This window comes from Halichoeres trimaculatus, unplaced genomic scaffold (assembly GCF_033239565.1).
Source record: "Halichoeres trimaculatus isolate MK-OKI-2021-1 unplaced genomic scaffold, fHalTri1.1 fHalTri1_scaffold_6, whole genome shotgun sequence".
In the NCBI taxonomy this organism is placed as follows: Eukaryota; Metazoa; Chordata; class Actinopteri; order Labriformes; family Labridae; genus Halichoeres; species Halichoeres trimaculatus.
In genome coordinates this window covers 28,431,023-28,452,043 of record NW_027437184.1, presented here as the reverse complement: position 1 = coordinate 28,452,043, position 21,021 = coordinate 28,431,023, and the positions used below count along the sequence as shown (strand labels likewise).

General features: G+C 40.7%; 2 protein-coding genes across 2 annotated transcripts; one reads left to right on the top strand and one right to left on the bottom strand.

Annotated features, from left to right (window-relative positions):
• Positions 1-312: 312 nt before the first annotated feature.
• Positions 313-13,722, top strand: stt3a (STT3 oligosaccharyltransferase complex catalytic subunit A). The gene is made up of 18 exons (XM_074672103.1): positions 313-387; positions 2,280-2,400; positions 2,497-2,557; positions 2,636-2,757; positions 2,929-3,074; positions 4,767-4,857; positions 4,945-5,051; positions 5,132-5,296; positions 5,423-5,603; positions 8,003-8,158; positions 8,280-8,371; positions 8,462-8,617; positions 11,085-11,273; positions 11,387-11,503; positions 11,581-11,683; positions 12,602-12,790; positions 12,967-13,082; positions 13,345-13,722. The coding sequence occupies exons 2-18, from the start codon at positions 2,313-2,315 to the stop codon at positions 13,381-13,383; spliced, it is 2,118 nt and encodes a 705-aa protein (XP_074528204.1). The 5' UTR covers positions 313-387; positions 2,280-2,312; the 3' UTR covers positions 13,384-13,722.
• Positions 13,723-16,971: 3,249 nt separating this feature from the next.
• Positions 16,972-20,995, bottom strand: LOC141791546 (uncharacterized). Its single transcript, XM_074672104.1, has 7 exons — positions 20,856-20,995; positions 20,083-20,167; positions 19,189-19,970; positions 18,764-19,103; positions 18,614-18,674; positions 18,204-18,456; positions 16,972-17,457 (listed from the first exon to the last, which is right to left on the bottom strand). The coding sequence occupies exons 1-7, from the start codon at positions 20,978-20,980 to the stop codon at positions 17,196-17,198; spliced, it is 1,908 nt and encodes a 635-aa protein (XP_074528205.1). The 5' UTR covers positions 20,981-20,995; the 3' UTR covers positions 16,972-17,195.
• Positions 20,996-21,021: the final 26 nt, after the last annotated feature.

The window sequence follows — 21,021 nt, the reverse complement described above, 5'->3', positions numbered from 1 at the left end:
TTTCTTACGTGTTTGCTCATTTATTACAGTTTTTTCTTTCTTTTTTTTGTATACAGTACCTTGTTTTTATCCTCTTATCCTACAAAAAAAAATAGTGTCCACATCACTCCATTAAATATTCTGTACTATTGGAGGGAGTTGATTCTACAGTCTTTTACCACTAGGGGGCGATACGCACCTTTTCCACACTAAGGACACGTCACTACACTTAAACGGCAAGTTAGAGAAGGAAATTTGACTGACAACCAAAGAACCAATCAAATGTACGTAGGGTCAACGTTGACTGGCGCTTAACCAATAAACGTACTGTATGGCGAGGTGAGGGCGGGATTATTCACGGTGAAGGTAGTGTGTGATATCAGTGTATGAGAAGCAGGAACGGAGCGGGTAAGACTTGATGAACGTATTATATTAAACCTGTGTCAGCTTCTATCTGTAGGAAATAGTAATATTACAGGCTGTTTGTCTGGTGGAATGTGTGATGAAGACAGTTGTGTTTATGGATTTAGAGGAGAGGAGCGAAGCTAGGGGGTTCATTATACAGAAATCAACCATTAGCATCGCTAGCTAACGTTACTAATACAGTTTAAACTGGAGGTAAAGAGCATCAATTACTGCCTGTTTGATAAGAAATATCTGTTAGATGTTATCTCATTTATAACTTCGTATGCATTCATTCAAGATGTGCACACAGTATGCATACAAGAAGCAGGGGTTGGCTAGTTGCTGTGCATTTCTTCTTCGGATGTTAGTAATGCTGTCTGTCACAACTTGCAGCCCCTCTTATAACAAGTGACTGCTGTTAAAATTAGCATTAGCAGGGATTCTGTTTCATTGAGACTTATAGTTGGTTTGGGTTTTCTGTGTGTGAAAATGTGGCTCTGCCTGGCACAGATCCCTGCACAAGTTTTCCATTGTGAGTGCTTCCTGGTTCTTGACGCCACATCTTAGTGCGTGGCCTTATCTGGTTGGGCTGGATGTGGAAGTTCACTGGTCATATAAAGCAGGGATGCATTGATATCACTGTTATACTGACTGAGTGTTAAGTTATTGACTGGTGTAGGCCATGTGGTTGGCCTTTTTGCAAATCGTGTAGCATTCATTCAGTTGTGGAAGTTGATTCATATAAAGAGTTGAAGCCATCACGCGTCTAGATTTAGCCTGCAGTGAGAGTTTTTCAGCTGTTGGAAACATACAGTGAACTTGTTATGAAATCAGAAGCATGATTATAGTTTTTTAATGTTTTAGGTTATTCACATTTCACATCATTTTACTATTTTCCTTGTAATGTGTGTGCATATGAGAGTCCTCAGAGGCTTTTATTGTTGTTGAGCTATTGTACCTTTTAGTTTACATAAAATGAGATTTTAAGTAATGGTTGTTTTGCAAATTTCTAAAAATGGCTTTGCTGTGTTATCTTACAACTTATTGCAAAAAAAAAATAAAAAGTTGGGTCTTTGGCCCACACTGCAAAAGCTGAAATCTTATCAAGTGTTTTTGTCTTATTTTCAGTAGAAAATTCCTTTTTAGACTCAATATGAGCCAAATTCACATGACCAATCCAGAAAAATGTCTTGTTTGAAGTTATTTAAGGAGAAAAATGAGGTCTGAATTGCTCGTAACCAGTAAAAAAAATCTGCCAATGGAACAAGAGAAAAGTTACTTGTATTAAGACATTATTCTAGTCTCAAGGAAATTTTCAAGCAATTTTTTTTTGTTCCATTGGCAGATTTTTTTTACTGGTTAAAAGCGATTCAAACCTCATTTTTGTACTCTGATAACTTGAAACAAGACATTTTTCTGGATTGATAAGTTGAAAGTGGCTCATATCGAGTATAATAAGACAATTTTTACTTTAAAAAAAGACAAAAAACACTTGATGAGATTTCAGTTTTTTGCAGTCCAGCCAGAGGAATTAGTCACATCTTTATGAAAGAGGAGCAACAATAAAAGCTTGAACAAAAAAGAAGCACGGTATGGTAAGTGGCTATTAGCTCATCATCAAAACAGTGTCAGCCCAGATTTTGTCAGTCAGTGTATCCTGTGAACTATTTGTTAGCAGGAATATTAGTTAAGATCTAAAATGTTTTAGAACACAAGTTGAATTTCAAAGGAGTGTCTTTCAAAGTTGTTTTAACAAAGAGAAACACCAACTGTCAGCTCAGTAAAGCTCTATGTGATGTTTGCTTAAAGGCTCTAGCCGAATCAGGCATTATCTTTTACTCACATTCCTCCTTTTTAACACCTCAGTCATACAGTGTATGTCTTTGTCCCATCAGGTAGTACGGTGAGCTGTCCCTAACCTCGCCAAAATGACCAAGCTGGGCTTCCTGCGGTTGTCCTATGAGAAACAGGACACGCTGCTGAAGCTGCTCATCCTGTCCATGGCCGCTGTCCTCTGTGAGTCCTCTGCTCCTTCCTGTACTTTATCATGTTTCTCTCCCATTATAATTAATATAATTTTTTTAATCTTTTTTTTGTGTTTTTCTTCTTCAGCATTTTCCACCAGACTGTTTTCCGTCTTGAGGTTTGAAAGCGTCATCCATGAGTTTGATCCGTAAGTGATGCTTCTGTCACCGTAAATAGATCCCCTCAGTTATGCAACACCTCACATTCACTTTCATCTCACATGCAGTTACTTCAACTACCGTACCACCCGCTTCCTGGCAGAAGAAGGATTCTATAAGTTTCACAACTGGTTTGATGACAGAGCATGGTATCCTCTGGGGAGGATCATCGGAGGAACCATTTATCCAGGTACCAACCAGTACTGGAACTCACACAGCCCAATTTTTCTGATACATGAAAAATATATTTGTGCAAGTGTGGGGTTTGGAAGAGGGATGTCAGATATCCTTGTGTGTAACAGCTGGTATTTGCTGTTCATCATGTATTAAACTGTCTTGTCCTCCTCTTGTTTTTCTTCAGGATTGATGATCACCTCTGCTGTTCTTTACCATGTTCTTCACTTTTTCCACATCACCATTGACATCAGAAATGTCTGTGTTTTCCTGGCTCCCTTGTTCTCCTCCTTTACTGCTATTGTCACCTACCACTTCACCAAGGAGCTAAAGGTAAAAGACAGTACAAGAAATGAGAAATGTTGAAATGTCTGAGGTTGTATAAATTACAGAGCCCCAGACTATATATATATGGATATGGATATATATATATATATATATATATATATATATATATATATATATATATATATATATATATATATATATATATATATATATATATATATATATATATATATATATATATATATATATATATATATATATATATATATATATATATATATGGGAATGAGCTACAAAGACAGTCTGAAAAGAGACAAAAGAAACACTCACGGAGCCTGACTCACACTACAGGATTTTAAAAATCTTAAAAGGTCGATCCATCGATCGTATTTCTTTGATAATTGTCAGGAGGGTTGAATACCACTTCACCATAAATCAGCCCGAGGATTCTGTGGTGTGAGCCAGGCTTAAAGTGATACGAACAAGTTGGGTCCTATCACAAGGTTTTAATTACCCCTACAGCAGTGTTTTTGTGCAGCAGAAGCCCAGGGCACTCGCACCAAACACCCCCTCCCTGCTCCTTTGCCTGTTTCCTCTGCACTGAGATGGGGCCATTTTTTACTTAACCAAAAACACAAATAAACGGGCTCCCACCGAAAAAATCTGTTTTACGACACGATGAGTACTAGAGCCTTATTTAGCAGTGTTTTTGTGTGAAAGTAAAGCGCTGAAAATTCTCTAAATGAAGCATGAATGCAGACTGATATCAGATTTTTTCAGTGGGAGTCCGTTTATTTGTGTTTTTGGTCAAGTAAAATATGGCCCCGCCTGAGTGCAGAGGAAACCGGCAGAGGAGCAGGGAGGGGGTGTTTGGTGCGAGCGCTCTGGGCTTCTGCTGCACAAAAACACTGCTGTAGGGGTAATTTCTGCCCTAAACCTTGTGATAGGACCCAACTTGTTCCATCCCGGAGTATCACTTTAAGGACATCATGTAGGCTACTAAAGTTGATGGAGAAGGTGCGCTTACCCACCTGTCCAGGAATGATAATTAATTTTTATATTTGTGGAAAAAAATGTATATTTTGAGGGAACAAACTAGTACTTTGTGCACGCGTTATATGTATATATTTCATGGGCACAAAGTAGTATTTTGTGGGAACTGATTAGTATTTTGTGGGAATTAAGTTGTATTTCATGCCCACAAATAATTTATATTTTTTTACCATGTCATATCTTGGGCTCCGTAATAAGTACTACTCATACTGATTTGTTTTATTTATGCAAAAAAAAGAACTAGAAAAGCCTCAGTGCAATAAAAAAATAACTTACAAGAGTTTCCTGGTCAAGATCAGCGGCAGCGCTTCTTAATACATCTACACATGTTCAACACTCAATAATTGGATTAAAACACAGGTCACAGAACAGAGAGTCATCAGTCGACTAAGATAAAGATCTTAATGTTGCAGAAACAAGTCATCTCAATTAGCGAGAAAAAAGGCATCGTATTTCTGGAAGCCTTGGGACCAGCTTCTGTGTGAGTAGCTGTGTTTGAGGATGGAAAAGCAGCCAGCCAACATTTAAGAATCCCAGATATCTTTTAGATACACACTTAATCACACCACCCTCAGAAGAAGACGTAGATGGCAGGCTCACCAGGGCTTTTCGTTTTCTAGTTTGTGAACATTGTATGTGCATCATGTTGACTGTATGTGTTTGTATTTGTGTTTGTGTGTGTAGGATGCAGGCGCTGGACTCCTGGCTGCTGCCATGATTGCTGTAGTGCCCGGTTACATTTCTCGATCTGTTGCTGGATCTTATGATAATGAAGGTAAACACCTAATTGTGCATAATAACATTTTTTTAGAGTTGATGTGACTTGAATTAGTCCCAATAACTCCTCTGTGTGCTCACCCAGGTATCGCCATCTTCTGCATGCTGCTGACTTATTTCATGTGGATCAAAGCAGTAAAAACAGGGTCCGTTTACTGGGCATCCATGTGCGCTCTGGCCTACTTTTACATGGTGAGGAGTCCTGACCCTGAGCAGATTTTATGTGATTAATTCAGTTTGCAGACGTCCTCAAGGGATTTGTGTGTATATAGGTTTCCTCCTGGGGTGGCTACGTGTTCCTGATCAACCTGATCCCTCTGCACGTGCTGGTTCTGATGCTCACAGGACGATTCTCTCACCGCATCTATGTGGCTTACTGCACAGTCTACTGCCTTGGCACCATTCTCTCCATGCAGATCTCTTTTGTTGGTTTCCAGGTAAGAGGAGAAAGTGTATTTATTGAATGCAGCCAAGCCAAACAAAACACTCAAGCCAGCATAAATCAACAGGAAAAAAGAGGTCCTATACAAATCTTTGTATCCTGTTTTATGTGTCCCATCCAGCCGGTGCAGTCCTCAGAGCACATGGCAGCCTTTGGGATGTTTGGCTTGTGCCAGATTCATGCCTTTGTTGACTACCTGCGCAGCAAACTCAATGCCCAGCAGTTTGAAGTTCTGTTCAAGAGCGTCATCTCCCTGGTGGGCTTCATCCTTCTGTCTGTGGGCACTGTTCTCATGCTGACAGGTGAGGAGGTTCACACAGTTCACCTCTTACTTTATTGTAACATACTACAGTGTGCAGTTTCATTCAGCAGACGCTTATGTCCAAAGCGACGTACAGCACAAGCAAGAATATAGACAGAAGGGAAAAACCTAGTTAGTGCGACAAAGTGCTTCAAGTTATTTGGCTGCAGTTGCAAGAAGAGTTTTTTCTTTTATTCTTTTTCTTTTTAATAATGTAGAATAATTTAGCCAACTAACCACAACCAATTGCTGCAACATTATACTTTTATCTCAACAACATTCAGTAGTTAGTACTGAAAATTCATAAAGAGCTGGGTCTGAGACCTTCTGACTCATTCAACCCCAGAGGACAAATAGGAGAAGGGTCAGATTAAGGGCCTATGGTTGTGTCCGAAATCACTCACTCAATCCCTACTCACTACTCACTAAATAGTGAATTAGACATTTCAGACACTACCCACCAGCCGCTGACAGTGACGTTACACTGGAAAACGTTTTTTATTTCAGTGATAACTTATACTATACCTTGTGTATTTTCCGCAACCGCCAAATATAACAGAAACATTTATTACAGGTTATTTTTATGATAAATAAACCATTTGCGCAGCAACTTATGCTGTATCTGAGAATTACGAGGTCCAGTGAATGCATCACCTGCGATGAACGGTTCAGCTGCTAACGTCCGCGTTGTTTGTTTCTCTGCTCGAAGTTAGGAGACGAGCTCGTCTGAGAGTTAAACAGAGAGCTAAGTGTAATTCTCTGACAGTTTTTGACGTTGTTTCATGTTATCAGTAATCATTAATCATGTAATCAGCCATTTCTTCTGTTTGAACCACAGTGCATGATGGTATATATTGCTCATATGGTGAGCATCGCTAGTATACTACTTTTCAAAATGCATTGTGGGATACACTAAGTGGACTATGTAGTGAATGACCTTACTACCTCAGATTTTAGACAGCACTAAATAGTGCTTACTACATAGTGCATTATAGTGAATGATAGGGAGTGATTTTGGACACAGCCCAAATGTTCCCTGAACAGATGAGTCTTCAGACATCACTTAAACAGGGTGTCCGCCGGGTCTTAAAAAGTATTAAAAGTTGATAAATTGTAGGAAAATTAAGGCCCTTAAAAAGTATGAAAAAGTCTTAATCGTAATGTTATGAGGTATTAAATTTTATTGGTATTCAAGCTTTGACTCCAAAAGTATCCATGAATATTTATTTTCCTCCTTGCAACTGTTACAAACTAATCTGACACGCCAGACAGACAATTCCATATATCTGCCACAGAAATAGTCCATCTGTTTCGAAAATGTTTTCAGGGTCTGAACCTTCAAAAATAACCACACCTGGTGATTGGATGATCATTCCGCTCGTCACACTCGTCACAGACCAGCGTGAGGATCTGGAAAAAGCGTTAGCGTTTCAAAATATTTCACTCTCGATCATATGAGTTTCTCAAGCCTCCTGAGAAAATTTCTCAGACTTTTGATGACCTGGGATTTTGGATTCTTATGATTTAGAGAAAGCTTCCCCCAGCTTCCCCTGATCTCAACTGTTTTGGAACAAATTTTCTTTGCTAAAATCACCTTTTTACTGGATACTACGCGATGAGATGAGGTATTTATCAGTACAGTTACGTAGCGCTGTTGTTTGAGATGTGACAACAAGCAAAGTTGTAATTTTGTGAGGCGCGGGCTATATGTATCGCTAGCAGCCCAACATATCCGTAGGCTAATGTGACAACAAACTAAGTTCGTACAGTAGTTTAGTAGCCATCCGTATGTATTTTATGCATGTTGGCCTTAAATAACTGTTACTTGTTGTAATGGGAATGTCAATTAGCCTGCCTTTAGTTTCATTTATACTTTCAAGCTTTATTCCTTTTCAGCTTATCTAATTTATGTTAAAATGAAAACTACAGTCATCAAAGATCGGCTGCTAACAGCAGCTTAAAGTCACGATAAGGTCTTAAGAATTTTTTAAAAGTTTTTCAAAAAGTCTTAAAAAGGTATTGAATTTGACCTCAGTATTTCAGCATATACCCTGTTAAAGTAGAAAGAGACTCTGTAGATTGTATAGAGTTCAGCAAATTATTCCACCATTTGGGCACAACAGAGGAGAAGAGTCTGGCTAGAGATTTAGAGCCGTGCTGGGCTGAAAGCACCAGGCATCTTTCACAAGCAGAGTGTAGAGGTCAAGAAGGAGTGTAGACCTTGATGAGGGACCCCAGGAAGGCAGGAGCTATTCTTGTCAATGTTTTGCAATCCAGAAAAAGAGCTTCGCACCACCCTTCTGAATTCTTCTCATTGTCTTTTTTTGTGTCTGAGAAATTTCACAGAAAAGGTTGATGTGATCTTCACGGTGACTGACTTGGAGCTTATTTTGTCTTTAGGTAAGATCTCTCCATGGACGGGTCGTTTCTACTCTCTGCTGGATCCCTCCTATGCCAAGAACAATATCCCCATCATCGCCTCTGTCTCTGAGCATCAGCCCACCACCTGGTCGTCATACTACTTTGATCTGCAGCTGCTGGTCTTCATGTTTCCAGGTGCGTACTCTAAAGAAACAAAAACGAAAACAGACTAACATGCAGTCTTTGCTGTATTGGCGCGGCTTTCAATACACATGCGGGTTTTAAATGATGTGTGTTACTCTCCCTCCTCTTTCAGTTGGTCTTTATTACTGTTTCAACAACCTGTCAGACGCCAGGATCTTCATCATCATGTATGGAGTCACCAGCATGTATTTCTCAGCTGTTATGGTACGTTCTATCCAACCTGAAGTAAATGGAGGATGCTGTGTTTAAAAAGTGAATTTTCAAACCCGTTTATTTTTTTCTTGCTCTCCTCAGGTGCGTCTGATGCTGGTTCTGGCTCCTGTCATGTGCATCCTGTCAGGAATCGGTGTGTCTCAAGTGTTGACTACGTACATGAAGAATTTGGATGTCAGTCGGCCTGACAAGAAGACAAAGAAGCAGCAGGACTCTACCTACCCCATCAAGAATGAGGTAAGAAAATGGTTCAGAGTGCAGGGGGAGATAATGATAATAAAGTACAACAGTGTTTATCAACTGAGTTTAAAAATCAGATGGGTTTAGTTCGGCTTCTGTCTGGTAAATGTGAGCTGCCTTGATCCTAAACACATTTTGAATTTGTGACTGCATCTGTATTTTACCTAGGGCTGGAATAATATGCTATTCTCGCAATTCGATCATATTCTGATTTTTGGGGTGTCTATTCAATTTAAAGTGCGATTCTTCAATATTTAAGATTTCTGTGATTTTTAGTTTCCTTTTTTAACACCAGACCATGTGAAAAAAGTTAAATGACCGTCAAGTCTGCAGACTATATCAGGAGCCACATTTTCCCATAAAATACACATCACGTAAGTCAGAGAGAAACATTTCACCCCCTGCTGGAGAAAAGTGGTAACTTTGAATTGATGAATTTGAATTTGAAAATAAAAATCGATTTTTTTGACTAAGAATCCTGATTTTCATATTGTCAAACAAAAATTTGAAAGATTTTTTTTCCCACCCGTAATGTTTCCCCAAACTATGAGATGGTGGCATCACCAATAAATACAATTAGAGATGAGGAAATAAACCTACAACTCTATCCCTCTGTGGTTTTGTCTCGGACACTGAATATTAGAAATTCTTCGAAGGAGGATCTTTCCCTCAGTTAGGTGTGTGACACCAAAGAGCTAACACCTTCAGTTGGTTTCTTTTGCTTTGTGGAATAAGTGTTTTGGGAGCGTGTGTGTGTGTGTTGAGGGAAAGTGGTTTTATAAGAGATTCGAGAGAGTTGATCTCCAAGACAATTTTTTTTTTGCACAGTGTTTTCTCTCCACCAAGCATCTCCACTTTTGTTTTAGGCCTTTTGTCTACTCTTTTGGTAGATTTAGTGTGTGGCTGTGGACAGTCAAACTCCACCTTTTCGACCTCAAAGGCCTTGTGTTTGTTTTTGTATTGAGGTCTTTTATTAGTTTCACTGTCCATGACCTCTGTTCTTCATGTCACGAGGCTTGTTGAAACGTAACAGACATAAAGTAGGTGAGTTTGTCAGATAGACTATCCTGGTAGGTGATGCAATGATTTTATTTTCTCTTCTAAAAAACATCTTTATTAGTTCATTAAATTTCAAGTGGCTGAAGAAGAGAATACAGTTTTGTGATGGTTTCTACAAACTTTTATTCTTACTGTGGATTCAGGGTTCATTTGTGACACTATTAAACACAGTGAAATGTTAATCTCTCATTGTTCACAGCAACGCGTAACACATCTCAGAGCACCTGGCTGTGAGTAAGACTAAACAGATAGTCTGCTCACCTTCTGAACACCAAAGTCCCATTCCCACCTAGTGGGTTTGGTTTGGTTCATCTCAATACAGCACGCATTTTGTGGCATTTCCATTGAGTAATCCCAGGACTGATCCCCAAATGACCCAACCGTACCAGCTCACTCTCTGGTGCCCTTCATTTGGGATGCCAGACACAAGCTGCGTTTCCACCAAGAAGTCAATTTCGGTTCAGTACGGTTTGGCACGGTTTGGTACGGTTAAGCCCAATCCAGTTCAGTTTGCACAGAGAACTGTGCCCTCTTGTGGTAGGTGGCATGTAAGCCGGTTGCCGAAAGCCCCAGCTAGCATGACGCTGTAGCAGTGCGACACAGTTTACCTCGCTAATAAATCCAACAAAGATGAAAATCACGACACAGTAAACAAATAGCATAGATGGAAGACGTGCAGCTGTGTTTTAAGAGAAGTCTGTGTGCCGCGAGGACAAATGCATCCCGGTTGCGGTGTAAGTGACCATTCTTTTGACCAATCAACGGTCTGCAGTGTGTTGCTCCACCTTCCGAGAGCAGATCAGTTCAGTCTGGCACCCATACAGAAGGGTCCCAAAAAAGTGGGCCAGCTCGTCTCGGTTTTTAGGGATCTGTCCCCGGATAAGTCAGTGGAAACACCTCAAAATGCGCTCCGTACCAAGACGAACTGAGCCGGTCTGCTTGGTGGAAACGCAGCTATACCAACCCGACCCCAGAAGGTGGAGCTACAACACTGCAGTCAGTTGATTGGTAGAAAGAGTTGTCACTTATCATGTGACAGCAGCTTTATTTCTCCTCGCGGCACACATCCTTCTCTAAAGCAAAGAGCCACATGGCAATCACAAAGATGGCAAATTGCTGAATGTCTCCCATCTTTGCTCTTTGTTGCGTTTTTCTTCTTTGTTGGGTTTATTAGTGGGGTACACCGTGTCACACTGCTATGGCATCACGCTATCACACAACTGACGTGTCTATCAGCACCCAGGTTACATGCCACCTGTAGTTGGTGACAATATTGAGAATCAGTCAGAGGCTTTTCAGACTTGGGAGACTTTGCATGTTTTCAGTTTGTAAATGATTAGCTTGGATCTTCTGGGGACTGAGTCTTAAAAAAGTTTTTTTGTTCTGTGTTTCATGTTCCCATTAGGTCGCCAGTGGAATGATCTTGGTCATGGCTTTCTTCCTCATTACGTACACGTTCCACTCCACCTGGGTGACAAGTGAAGCTTACTCCTCTCCCTCCATTGTCCTGTCAGCTCGGGGAGGCGATGGCAGCCGCATCATCTTTGACGACTTCAGAGAGGCTTACTATTGGCTCCGACACAACACACCTGAGGTCTGTCACACACCCATGAAAGAAGTTGTTAATCATGTTGTGGGTCTATAAATGTCTGGCTTACAAAGAAACATGTTGAAGAGCTTCAATCAGTTGTATTTTTCTAATTGCAGGACGCCAAAGTCATGTCATGGTGGGATTATGGATATCAGATAACAGCTATGGCGAATCGAACGATATTAGTGGACAACAACACGTGGAACAACACACACATCTCCAGAGTTGGTCAGGTGAGCTGGGTGACGCTGGAGGTATTTTAAGTGTATGAAAAGCTGCTTCTCTCAACAAACTGGTGATTCTTCTTCAGGCGATGGCGTCCACAGAGGAGCGGGCCTATGAGATCATGAGGGAGCTTGACGTCAGTTACGTCCTGGTTATCTTTGGAGGACTGACGGGGTATTCTTCAGACGGTATGTCAGACAGAAGCTTTACTGAGCTGGTTAACATTAGCTTGAGTTTAATAGTCTGAGCTGTCCTGCCTCACTTGTTAGCAGAGTTTTCTATTTCTGTAAACATTAGGCCGACGCATGAAGTAAAGACATAGATAGGGCTGAGTACTGGCAAGAACCTCACGATACAATACTCGGGTCACAATACGATAATATCATGATACCACAATATTGTGATATATTGCGATATTCTACACCGATAACTATTTGATTGATAAACAGTTTTTCTATTTATTGTGGTTGAAATAATGAAAGTCAGATGCAGTTTTTCATTCATACACCTAACTTGCAAATATGAAGTGCATCAAGTTTGTCACTTAAATTACTGTGACATTAAACTAACGTTGCAAAGATATTGGTTGAAAGACGTGGTCAGTTGGTGAAACTGATAAATGTCCCTTAATGTAACCAATGTTATGCATAAAAAAACTAATATTGAACAAAACATGACTATGATTATTATTTTATCAATTTACTATACTGTAAAAAATTAAACTTAAGATGTTTTTAAACTAACTGACCCAAGAATAAAGAGGAAACATTGATGTTTACAGAATCAAACCCACATCATCAAGTTTTGCAATAAAATATTTTGAATACACTTTGAGATTATATTTGTTATACAGTGTGTGGGTAACATACAGTGGAGTAGCTCTTTGGCGCCATCTACTGCAGTGGAGGTGCGGAAGATGTATGGGACTTCCAACTCACCTGAAATATTAATTTTTATTTTAACAAAAATATTGATGTTAAGAGATGAAACCTCAATATTTCATTACAAGTCAAAGTATTGCAGTATATTGCCTTATCTATATTTTTCACACCTCTAGACAAAATGAGATATAAAGCTGATTGTATTGTCTTTGTTTTCTGTTTCAGACATCAATAAGTTCCTGTGGATGGTCCGTATCGGTGGAAGCACAGACACAGGCAAACACATCAAGGAGCACGACTACTACACCCCCACAGGAGAGTTCAGAGTGGACCGCGAGGGCTCCCCGGTCCTGCTCAACTGCCTCATGTACAAGATGTGCTACTACCGCTTCGGACAGGTCTACACAGAGGCCAGTGAGTAACCGCACAGAGCCAGGGAGTCTAACTCCATGTGTGACTTTTTACCCAGAAACAAGAGGCATTCATCAAATGACTCACAGGAGAGAAGCTTAGCTGATCTGATATTGTGATTCCTAGTTATTCAACAGCATTTTTACCAGTTGTCCTAATGATGCTGCTGTTCTCTGCAGAGCGCCCTCCTGGCTACGACAGAGTGAGGAACGCTGAGATTGGAAACAAAGACTTTGAACTGGATGTGCTGGAGGAGGCCTACACAACAGAGCACTGGCTCGTAAGGATATACAAGGTACATTCTACTCCTTCTGTTTTTCCACATATCAAGGTCTTATTAGTCTGTTACGCTTGTATTGGAACCTCATGTGTTTTGGCTGGACAAGGACAGATTTTTAAAACCCTTTTCAATGAGGAAACTTTGGGGAATCTTGTTGGTAGTTGGGAGAAACATTTGGGCTAAGAGAAACTGTGAGTTGATTTTGGAGCAATCAAAAACTCCAAACATCAGTAATTGAAAAGCCCCTTTTAAATTAACCATGTGTTTCATGTTCCAGGTTAAAGATCTGGACAACCGGGGTCTCTCAAGGACATAAAAGCTTCATGTTGCAGTGAAAGGAGCCTTTTAGCGCACAGCACTGAACACCTTCCCCTGTGGTCTGCAGATGAGCGGGAAAAGAGTACTTTTTATACTTTGGTTCAGGGGGGAAGACATTTGCATCCAAGAGATTTTGTGTTGGTTGGGTTTTTTTTTTCTTTTGTGGATGAATTTGATTTTTTATTTTGTTATAATGAAAGGTCTCATCTGGGATCAGTGGGAGTGGGTGTCAATCATCCAGTCTGATGTCAAGAAGTGAAAGAAAGAAAGAAAGCAGTGTTTATGTCAGAGCGCCTTGGATTTTTACAATGTGATCAATAAAAGAGGGATTAAACCAAAGGGCTCCTGCTTGTCTCTTTTCCTCTAACAGGACATGTGTTGTAGAAACAATTTAAGCTTGATCTTAATGGTTTTCCCGAGTCTATAGAGGTGCTGCACTCCACTTTATGGAGAAAAATGAGACCACAGTGAGTAAAAATACGACAAAAGCAAAAAAACGCTCAGAAAGTGCCTGGGATCCAGAGGGTTAAACATACAGTACAAATCAATCACACTTCTGTGAAAATCAAACTGTCCACTCAGGAAGTGTTACATATGGAGGTAGTTTCTGACCTCAAGCACTCCAAACAAGCATCTCAGTGCACCCAGCTGGTGCTCAATCAGCTGAGGTAGTTTTAAAAGGAGGCTCTCTCCCTCATTTTGATGTGTGACACCAAAGAGCCAACACCTTGAGTTGGTTTTCTTTTGGTATATATATATATATATATATATATATATATATATATATATATATATATATATATATATATATATATATATATAAATTTATTTTTCTTGTACAATACAACAGAAACCTTACACATTTCACACAAACATACACGCTACATAAACTGGAGTAAGCCGGTACCATGAGACAGGCAGTAAGCCCCAGTCCAGCTCTATGCCAAGCAGGCCAGGGGCCCAGTCCCAACCCATCAGTACCAGGAAGAAGACGGAGAATGCAGAATACAAATATACAACATGTTCACACGTGAATGTTACAAAACTGAAAAAGAGTATCTTTGGTTTGGAGAAGACAGCCACACACACCAAGATCTGATAGGAGCACCAATTCAAATAGCAGCACATAACTTGTAATGATATTATTAATTTCATAATTTGAGCATTACAAATACTAAATAACTCATTATGACCCAGGGACAGGCTTCTGGCACTTACAATGCAACTAAGATGTCTGTCTGTGACAAAATGCTGAGTATCTTTTACAAATCCTTTATTGAAAGTCTTCTGACATTTTCTTTTATCTGTTGGTTTGATGGTTTGTCTGTCAAAGACAGAAACAGCCTGTACAGCATTGTTAAAACCTGCTCCAATATAATAGGAGTCCAGCAGAGAGATCTGTGTTCTTTATGGAAGAGACAGGTGGTCAGAAAGGCGAAAGGAATTATTTCCCAACATGACCACATCTTGTATCCAGAGTTTACCCTAATGCCCTCAGGTCGACGCTTTATAGCCCCCAGTAGGCGAACAAACCGATACAGTAAGTCTTTCATTCCGTCTGCCATCAGACTGCTTAACCTTGATAGCAGTCTGATAGGATAGAATGACATGGTGGTATTTGTTTGTTTGTTTGTTTCTCGTGGTTGCACTGTGTGGGATCTTAAATGCAATGTTGGGTATCTCCATGTTCTCTTTTACCTGCCACAAATTGCTCATGTGTGCTCTAATCTGCTTGACCCTGGCTACAGGAAGGGTCTGTTGAAGGCTGCTGTGTACTGATGTGCTCAGTGTGTACTGACTTTATTTATATTTTTGTTCATTGTTGTCTCGCTGTTTGTGGATGTATGTGTAGCCGAGGTGGACTGCAAAATCAGAATTGTCCATTGGGATAAATAAAGTTGTCTAAACTAAACTAAACTAAGAGGGGATAATAGACATATATGTGTATGCATGTTAAATTAACAGTTGACAACAGTTCATTATAAATATGTGTCATAGTATCTCCCCCTCTGTTCGTATCTGACTCAAGAGAGACATAATCAAACTCACTAAATTTTCATGATCACTTCCCAGATCTTGCAGAACAGAAGCTGCTTGTTCCATGGATATCAACTCCAACTCTCTTAGCCAGCAGTTCATATTAAAACAGTGTGGTTTCCTCACCTTCCAATTAAGTAGTATTATGCATTTAGCTGAAAGAAAAGCGAAATCTAACAAATAATGAAGTCTTTTTAAGGTTACTCCTTCTATGCTTTTCCCAAGTAGACATCCTGCTGGACATAGTGGGAAATTAATATAAAATAATGTGCATAAAAATTCTCTGACACTTAACCAAAATGACTGTGTCTCTGAGCAGTGGCACAGTAAATGCATAAGAGTACCTGTCATCCCACACCCATGCCAACACTTATCTGAAACATTACAGTTCATTTTAGATGTAGACCCAAATTGTGCTATTGTTAAAAGCCTATTTTTAAGTTTGTCTACTCTTTTGGTAGAATTAGTGGGTGGTTGTGGGGAGTCATACCTCCACTCCACCTTTTAGAACCCAGAGGCTTTATTTATGTTTGAAAAAGATGCAGATTTTTCTTTTTGTTAGTTTCCTTGTCTGTGACCCCTGTCCTTCATGTGACGTGACTTGCAGAAACGTAACAGAAGCAACACTGATTGACAATCAGGTTCACATGTTGTTGTGCAAATGGAATAGACAGCGGGTGGAAATTATAGGCAATGAGCAAGACACCCCCAATAAAGGAGTGGTTCTGCAGGTGGTGACCACAGACCACTTCTCAGTTCCTGAGCTTTCTGGCTGATGTTTTGGTCACTTTTGAATGCTGGCAGTGCTTTCACTCTAGTGTTAGCATGAGACGGAGTCTACAACCCACACAAGTGGCTCAGGTAGTGCAGCTCATCCAGTTCAGTACATCAATGCAAGCTGTGGCAAGAAAGTTTGCTGTCTCTGACAGTGTGGTGTCCAGAGCATGGAGATACTACCAGGAGACAGACCAATACATCAGGAGATGTAGAGGAGGCTGTAGGAGGGTAAAGACCCAGCAGCAGGACCACTACCTCTCCCTTTGTGCAAGGAGGAACAGGAGGAGCACTGCCAGAGCCCTGCAACATGACCTCCAGTAGGCCACAAATGTGCATGTGTCTGTTCAAAGGGTCAGAAACAGACTACATGAGGGTGGTGTGAGGGCCCGATGTCCACAGGTGGGGGTTGTGCTTACAGCAACATATATATAGGCATATGAAGAACAAGTATTTAATAAGAATATTTCATTTATTAAGATCTAGGATGTGTTATTTTAGTGTTCCCTAGATTTTTTTGAGCAGTGTATTTTCCATCAAACACTTAAAAATATACTCTAACAATAAATTTATACTGAACTGTAACCTCTTGTTTCTTTGCAACTATTGTTCTCTTTGTGTGTAAGTGACAAAAAAGTTAATTGTCCTCCTTTGTTTTAACAGCCCAAATATTGCTATGAACATTACTTACTAGATAATGTGAAGAAAAAAGAAAAATTGGCAAACAGACATTATTTAAGATAAAGTAATATTCTTTTATTGAATTGTTTTGGGAAACATGTCGTCTTAGTGTATAAACAACAACAGTGTTACAGAGACAGAGTCTTCACATCAGAAAAGGAACATATAGAGAATAATCTGTTAAAGTGTTAAAATGAAAGGTGAAACTCTTAGTTTAAACACATTCAGATTAGTAAAAGTACAAAAAGTTTAAAGTGTCATAGTCCCGAACATTTATAAAGGATTATTTTAAAACAGAATACATTAACACCGAGATCTTCACACTCTGGGTTGGTCAGGCAGATCCTCCAACAGTGCGGGGTTTTTCCTGTAAATATAAGCATTTGAATCTTGGTCCAGGTTTACCAGTTCAGCCAGCGATGTCACACAGGGATCGTGATCCACCAGCATCGTGGGAAGGCGGGACGATTTCCGCTCGATGCGACAGGAACGACGTACAGGTGTTAGGAACTTCAGATCTTTGATGTTACTCTTCCTCCTGGTGCTTGTGCTGACTTCACCTTCAATCGTTTTCTTAACACTGAAACAAACGGACATTTGTGTTGGTGAAAAATGTCTAAAACTGAGACAGTTTCCTCATGTTGGGTGTTACAGTACAGTTGGGATAGGTACCAAATTAGGTACTTTTAAAGTTACCGACCGAATTCTGTCAAAAGTACCAGGCACCGGTTCACGTAGAATCAAAAGGTACCATGTTTAGGTACCTAAATGCATCCTTGTGACTGTGAGAGAGTGGAAGAGTAGGCAATTTTCCAAGCTGGACATGAACACAGCATTGCAAGGTTATGTATTGAAGAATAAATGTGTTAAGTTAAAAAAATATTTTATTATCAAACAAATTGATATTTTTTTACCACATAAAACACAAAAAGTACTGAAAATTGGTACTGTTGACTACCGGTACCGATTGCCAGGTACCGGGTATCAGTACCGTATCGTTTCAAATGTGAAAGGTACCCATTCCTACAGTACAGATACCACAAAAACACTTGCAGTTTAAACCCACTGGCTTTACTGTTTTACCAAAAATAAAGAAGAACAAACTAAAGGAGCTGGAGATCCCAGCCAAAAGAAACAGAAAGGAAAAAGGGTGTCGACCCAGCCACGCAATTTGCTCTCGCGCCGGCACCAACCAGAGGTCTCCAGCTCAAACCAACAACATAACAAAAACAAAATTTAAACATTAAGGAAAGAAAAAAGACAGAGTGCACTCGTGGCATTACTGGCCACATGTAGCATTGGATGAATCAAAATTTACAGACTCACCTTTGCAGGTATGGTGTTGTCTTCACACTGTACTTCACAACTGAAGCATCCTCTCTCTGCGGCGTTGTCGCTGTCACTTCATCACTCTCTGCTCCCTCTTCCATCTTGACTTCGTTGTCGTCACTTTCTGCTTCATTCTTAGCTTGCTCATCATCTTCCTCAGGCTTCTCATTCCTCACTTCCTCTGTGCATCCATCACACGATTTACTTTCTTCAGCTTTATCCTCACTGCTCACACGGGTCTCCAGCGGCACTTCACAAGGTACAAAAAATGACAAGTTTGTGTGAATAGTGGATCACATTTACAGACATCAACTTACAGAAACTTGCATTTTCAGGGAATAGTCTTATGAATCCTACAAGATCCACACAACATCCCTTTCACTTAGGAGAGGTATAAATTAATTTACCTTCACTGCATCTTGAAGGCGTCTCCATGGCCTCCAAAGCCTCACACAGATTCACAACAATCTGTCAAAAGAACAAAAGATTTATATCAGTTGAGGGAAGTATTTCAACCCATTTCGAAAGCATTTACAGAAATTCATCCATCGCCTTACATCATCCACTCTGTCCTGCTGGCTATCAAACAGATCCTCGTCAGAGTTTTCCAGCAAGTCCAGAGTTGTGTTCATGATAGCTGGAGTCTGGATCTGCGTCGTCACCTCTGCTATCTGAGTGTCTGCACAGAGAGCAGCAGCAGTGTCCGGCTTGTGAGCTGCAGACCTGGGCTCAGGTTTAGTGTTGTGTTGTATGGGTGGCTGACGCTCAACCTGAGACTGTGGTTTGGGCTCAGCTTTGGGTTTTGCAGAGGCTTTGATTTTTGATTGTGCTGCTGTCACCATGGCTGGTCTCTTAGAGGTTTTGCCCTTGGAAGCAAGCCAGTCTGCCAGTTTTGCTCTGCAGAGAGTCAATAAATACAGTTGAATATTTTTGATACACGGTGATACAAAAACAAGCATCAGATAGAATTTGTCTTTTCTACCTTCTTTCTTCAGTTGTCTCCATGTTTAACCGGTACTGGCTGATGCTGCTTGAGACTGGAGGTTTGTTGACCTTCCTATCTGTCACTGGAACCTTTGGCTTTGAGATCTGACTTCCCTTGGAGGCAGCAGCATTCACGTTCCTGGTGCCTGTGCTGGTCAGTGTTGCAGGGACAGCTCTAGCAGGGGGGCGAGCTGAGTGGACTACAGCAGGAGGACGGCTGGTGGAGGGCTTGGACACCTGGGCTGGTCTCTCTGACACCGACTTGGACCTTGTAGGTGCAGGTTTATGCATCTCTCTCCCCAGCTGGTCAGTCACAGATTTGGACCTGCTTTTCGTCACATGTCCAACACTTTGGCTCTTTATTTTCGGTGCAGATGGTTTTGGATCTGCATCAGAAATACTGGTACTCGACTTCCAGATGGATCCGATTTTGGACTGAACAATCTTGCCTTTGTACATGCCTGGAGCAGGTTTAGATGAGGCTACAGCAGCAGCAGGAGGCTTTGGAGCTTCTTTAACCATTTTCCTGTGTTTGACAGCCTGTTCGGAGAAGAAGGCCTGGCTGTGTGTTTGACGCTGTTTGACATCAGTAACACCAGTCTTTTTCAGAGCCTCTGTTGACCTTGTTTCTGCTTGTTTTTCCTTGACTTTAAGAGAAACACTTTTTGCCAAGGTTTCCTCTTTTTTGTTGCTTTTCAGTTGGAAGGGAGGAGCTGCTGGTTTTTCCCTTTTGATAAAAGGCTTGCGTTCAAATGCTGGCTGAGCATTTTCCTTGTTTTCCTGATACATTTAGAATAAGAGGACCATTAGATGGGATGGTTTTGATTTTAGAAGCAAATGGATCAAAAAATGGAGAAATATGAATTAAGATATGTCTTAACATAAAACTTACCTTCTTACTGGTGTGGTTTCGTCTTGACACTGTAACTATGTCCATGGTGAAGTCTCTGTCAGGTGAATCACCAAAGATTGCTGCACTAAAAACAGTAGAACACATGTTATAGCTTGAGGCAGTTAGTTGAAGTTAGGATCAGTTGTGTTCAGGTTTGAAGAACTGATGTTGGTATTGTTACGAACTGAAAGATGGTACAGGTTATGAGGTAAGTAACAATAAATAATTAAGAAGAAAAACCCGGGGTAAAGAACAACTTCAAGGAAGATTACCCAAGTCAGATGACAGTGTTTATTTAAACAAAAGGGACCAAATATCACTCAGAATCAACCTGAGGAAAGGTAGAGTAAAAACCTCTTCAAACAACAAACACAAGCACTGCAGGCTTCACTGCAGCTGGATGCCTACTTCCACAAAACCATTCAACAGAGGATCCACCCGGACCACACCACACCGACCCACACGGGTCTGGGAAAGAGGAGGAATGAGAGAGAGCGAGACACCACTCAGCTCCGTCTTATGTAGGCTCCTACTCGTTAAGTCTGAGCTGTAATAACATCTGCTGCAGCTCCACTGCACAGGAGGAACCCGCAAAGGAGAAAGGGGGGGCAGAAGCAAACCACCACAGGGCACGTTACAGGTATGAAAGAAACAGGGTAAATGAGACGTGGATGGACGTTAGTTGTACACAAACCGAACGTTACACGCATTTTCCGCCCGACCGTCGCCCGACTTTATCATCAAAAGAGTAGAAAAAGTGAATTTAAACTTACCCAGATGTCCACCTTTGTAGTGCTTGTGTGGTGTTGTAGTGTAGTATAGAACAAGGAAAAGTCGCCTTCACCAGCTCCTCAGGAAAACAGTACCACGTCTGTCTGACGGTGCGGAAAAAAAACATTCAATTTGAGTGAGCGCGGCTGCGTTGCGATTGGCCTAGCT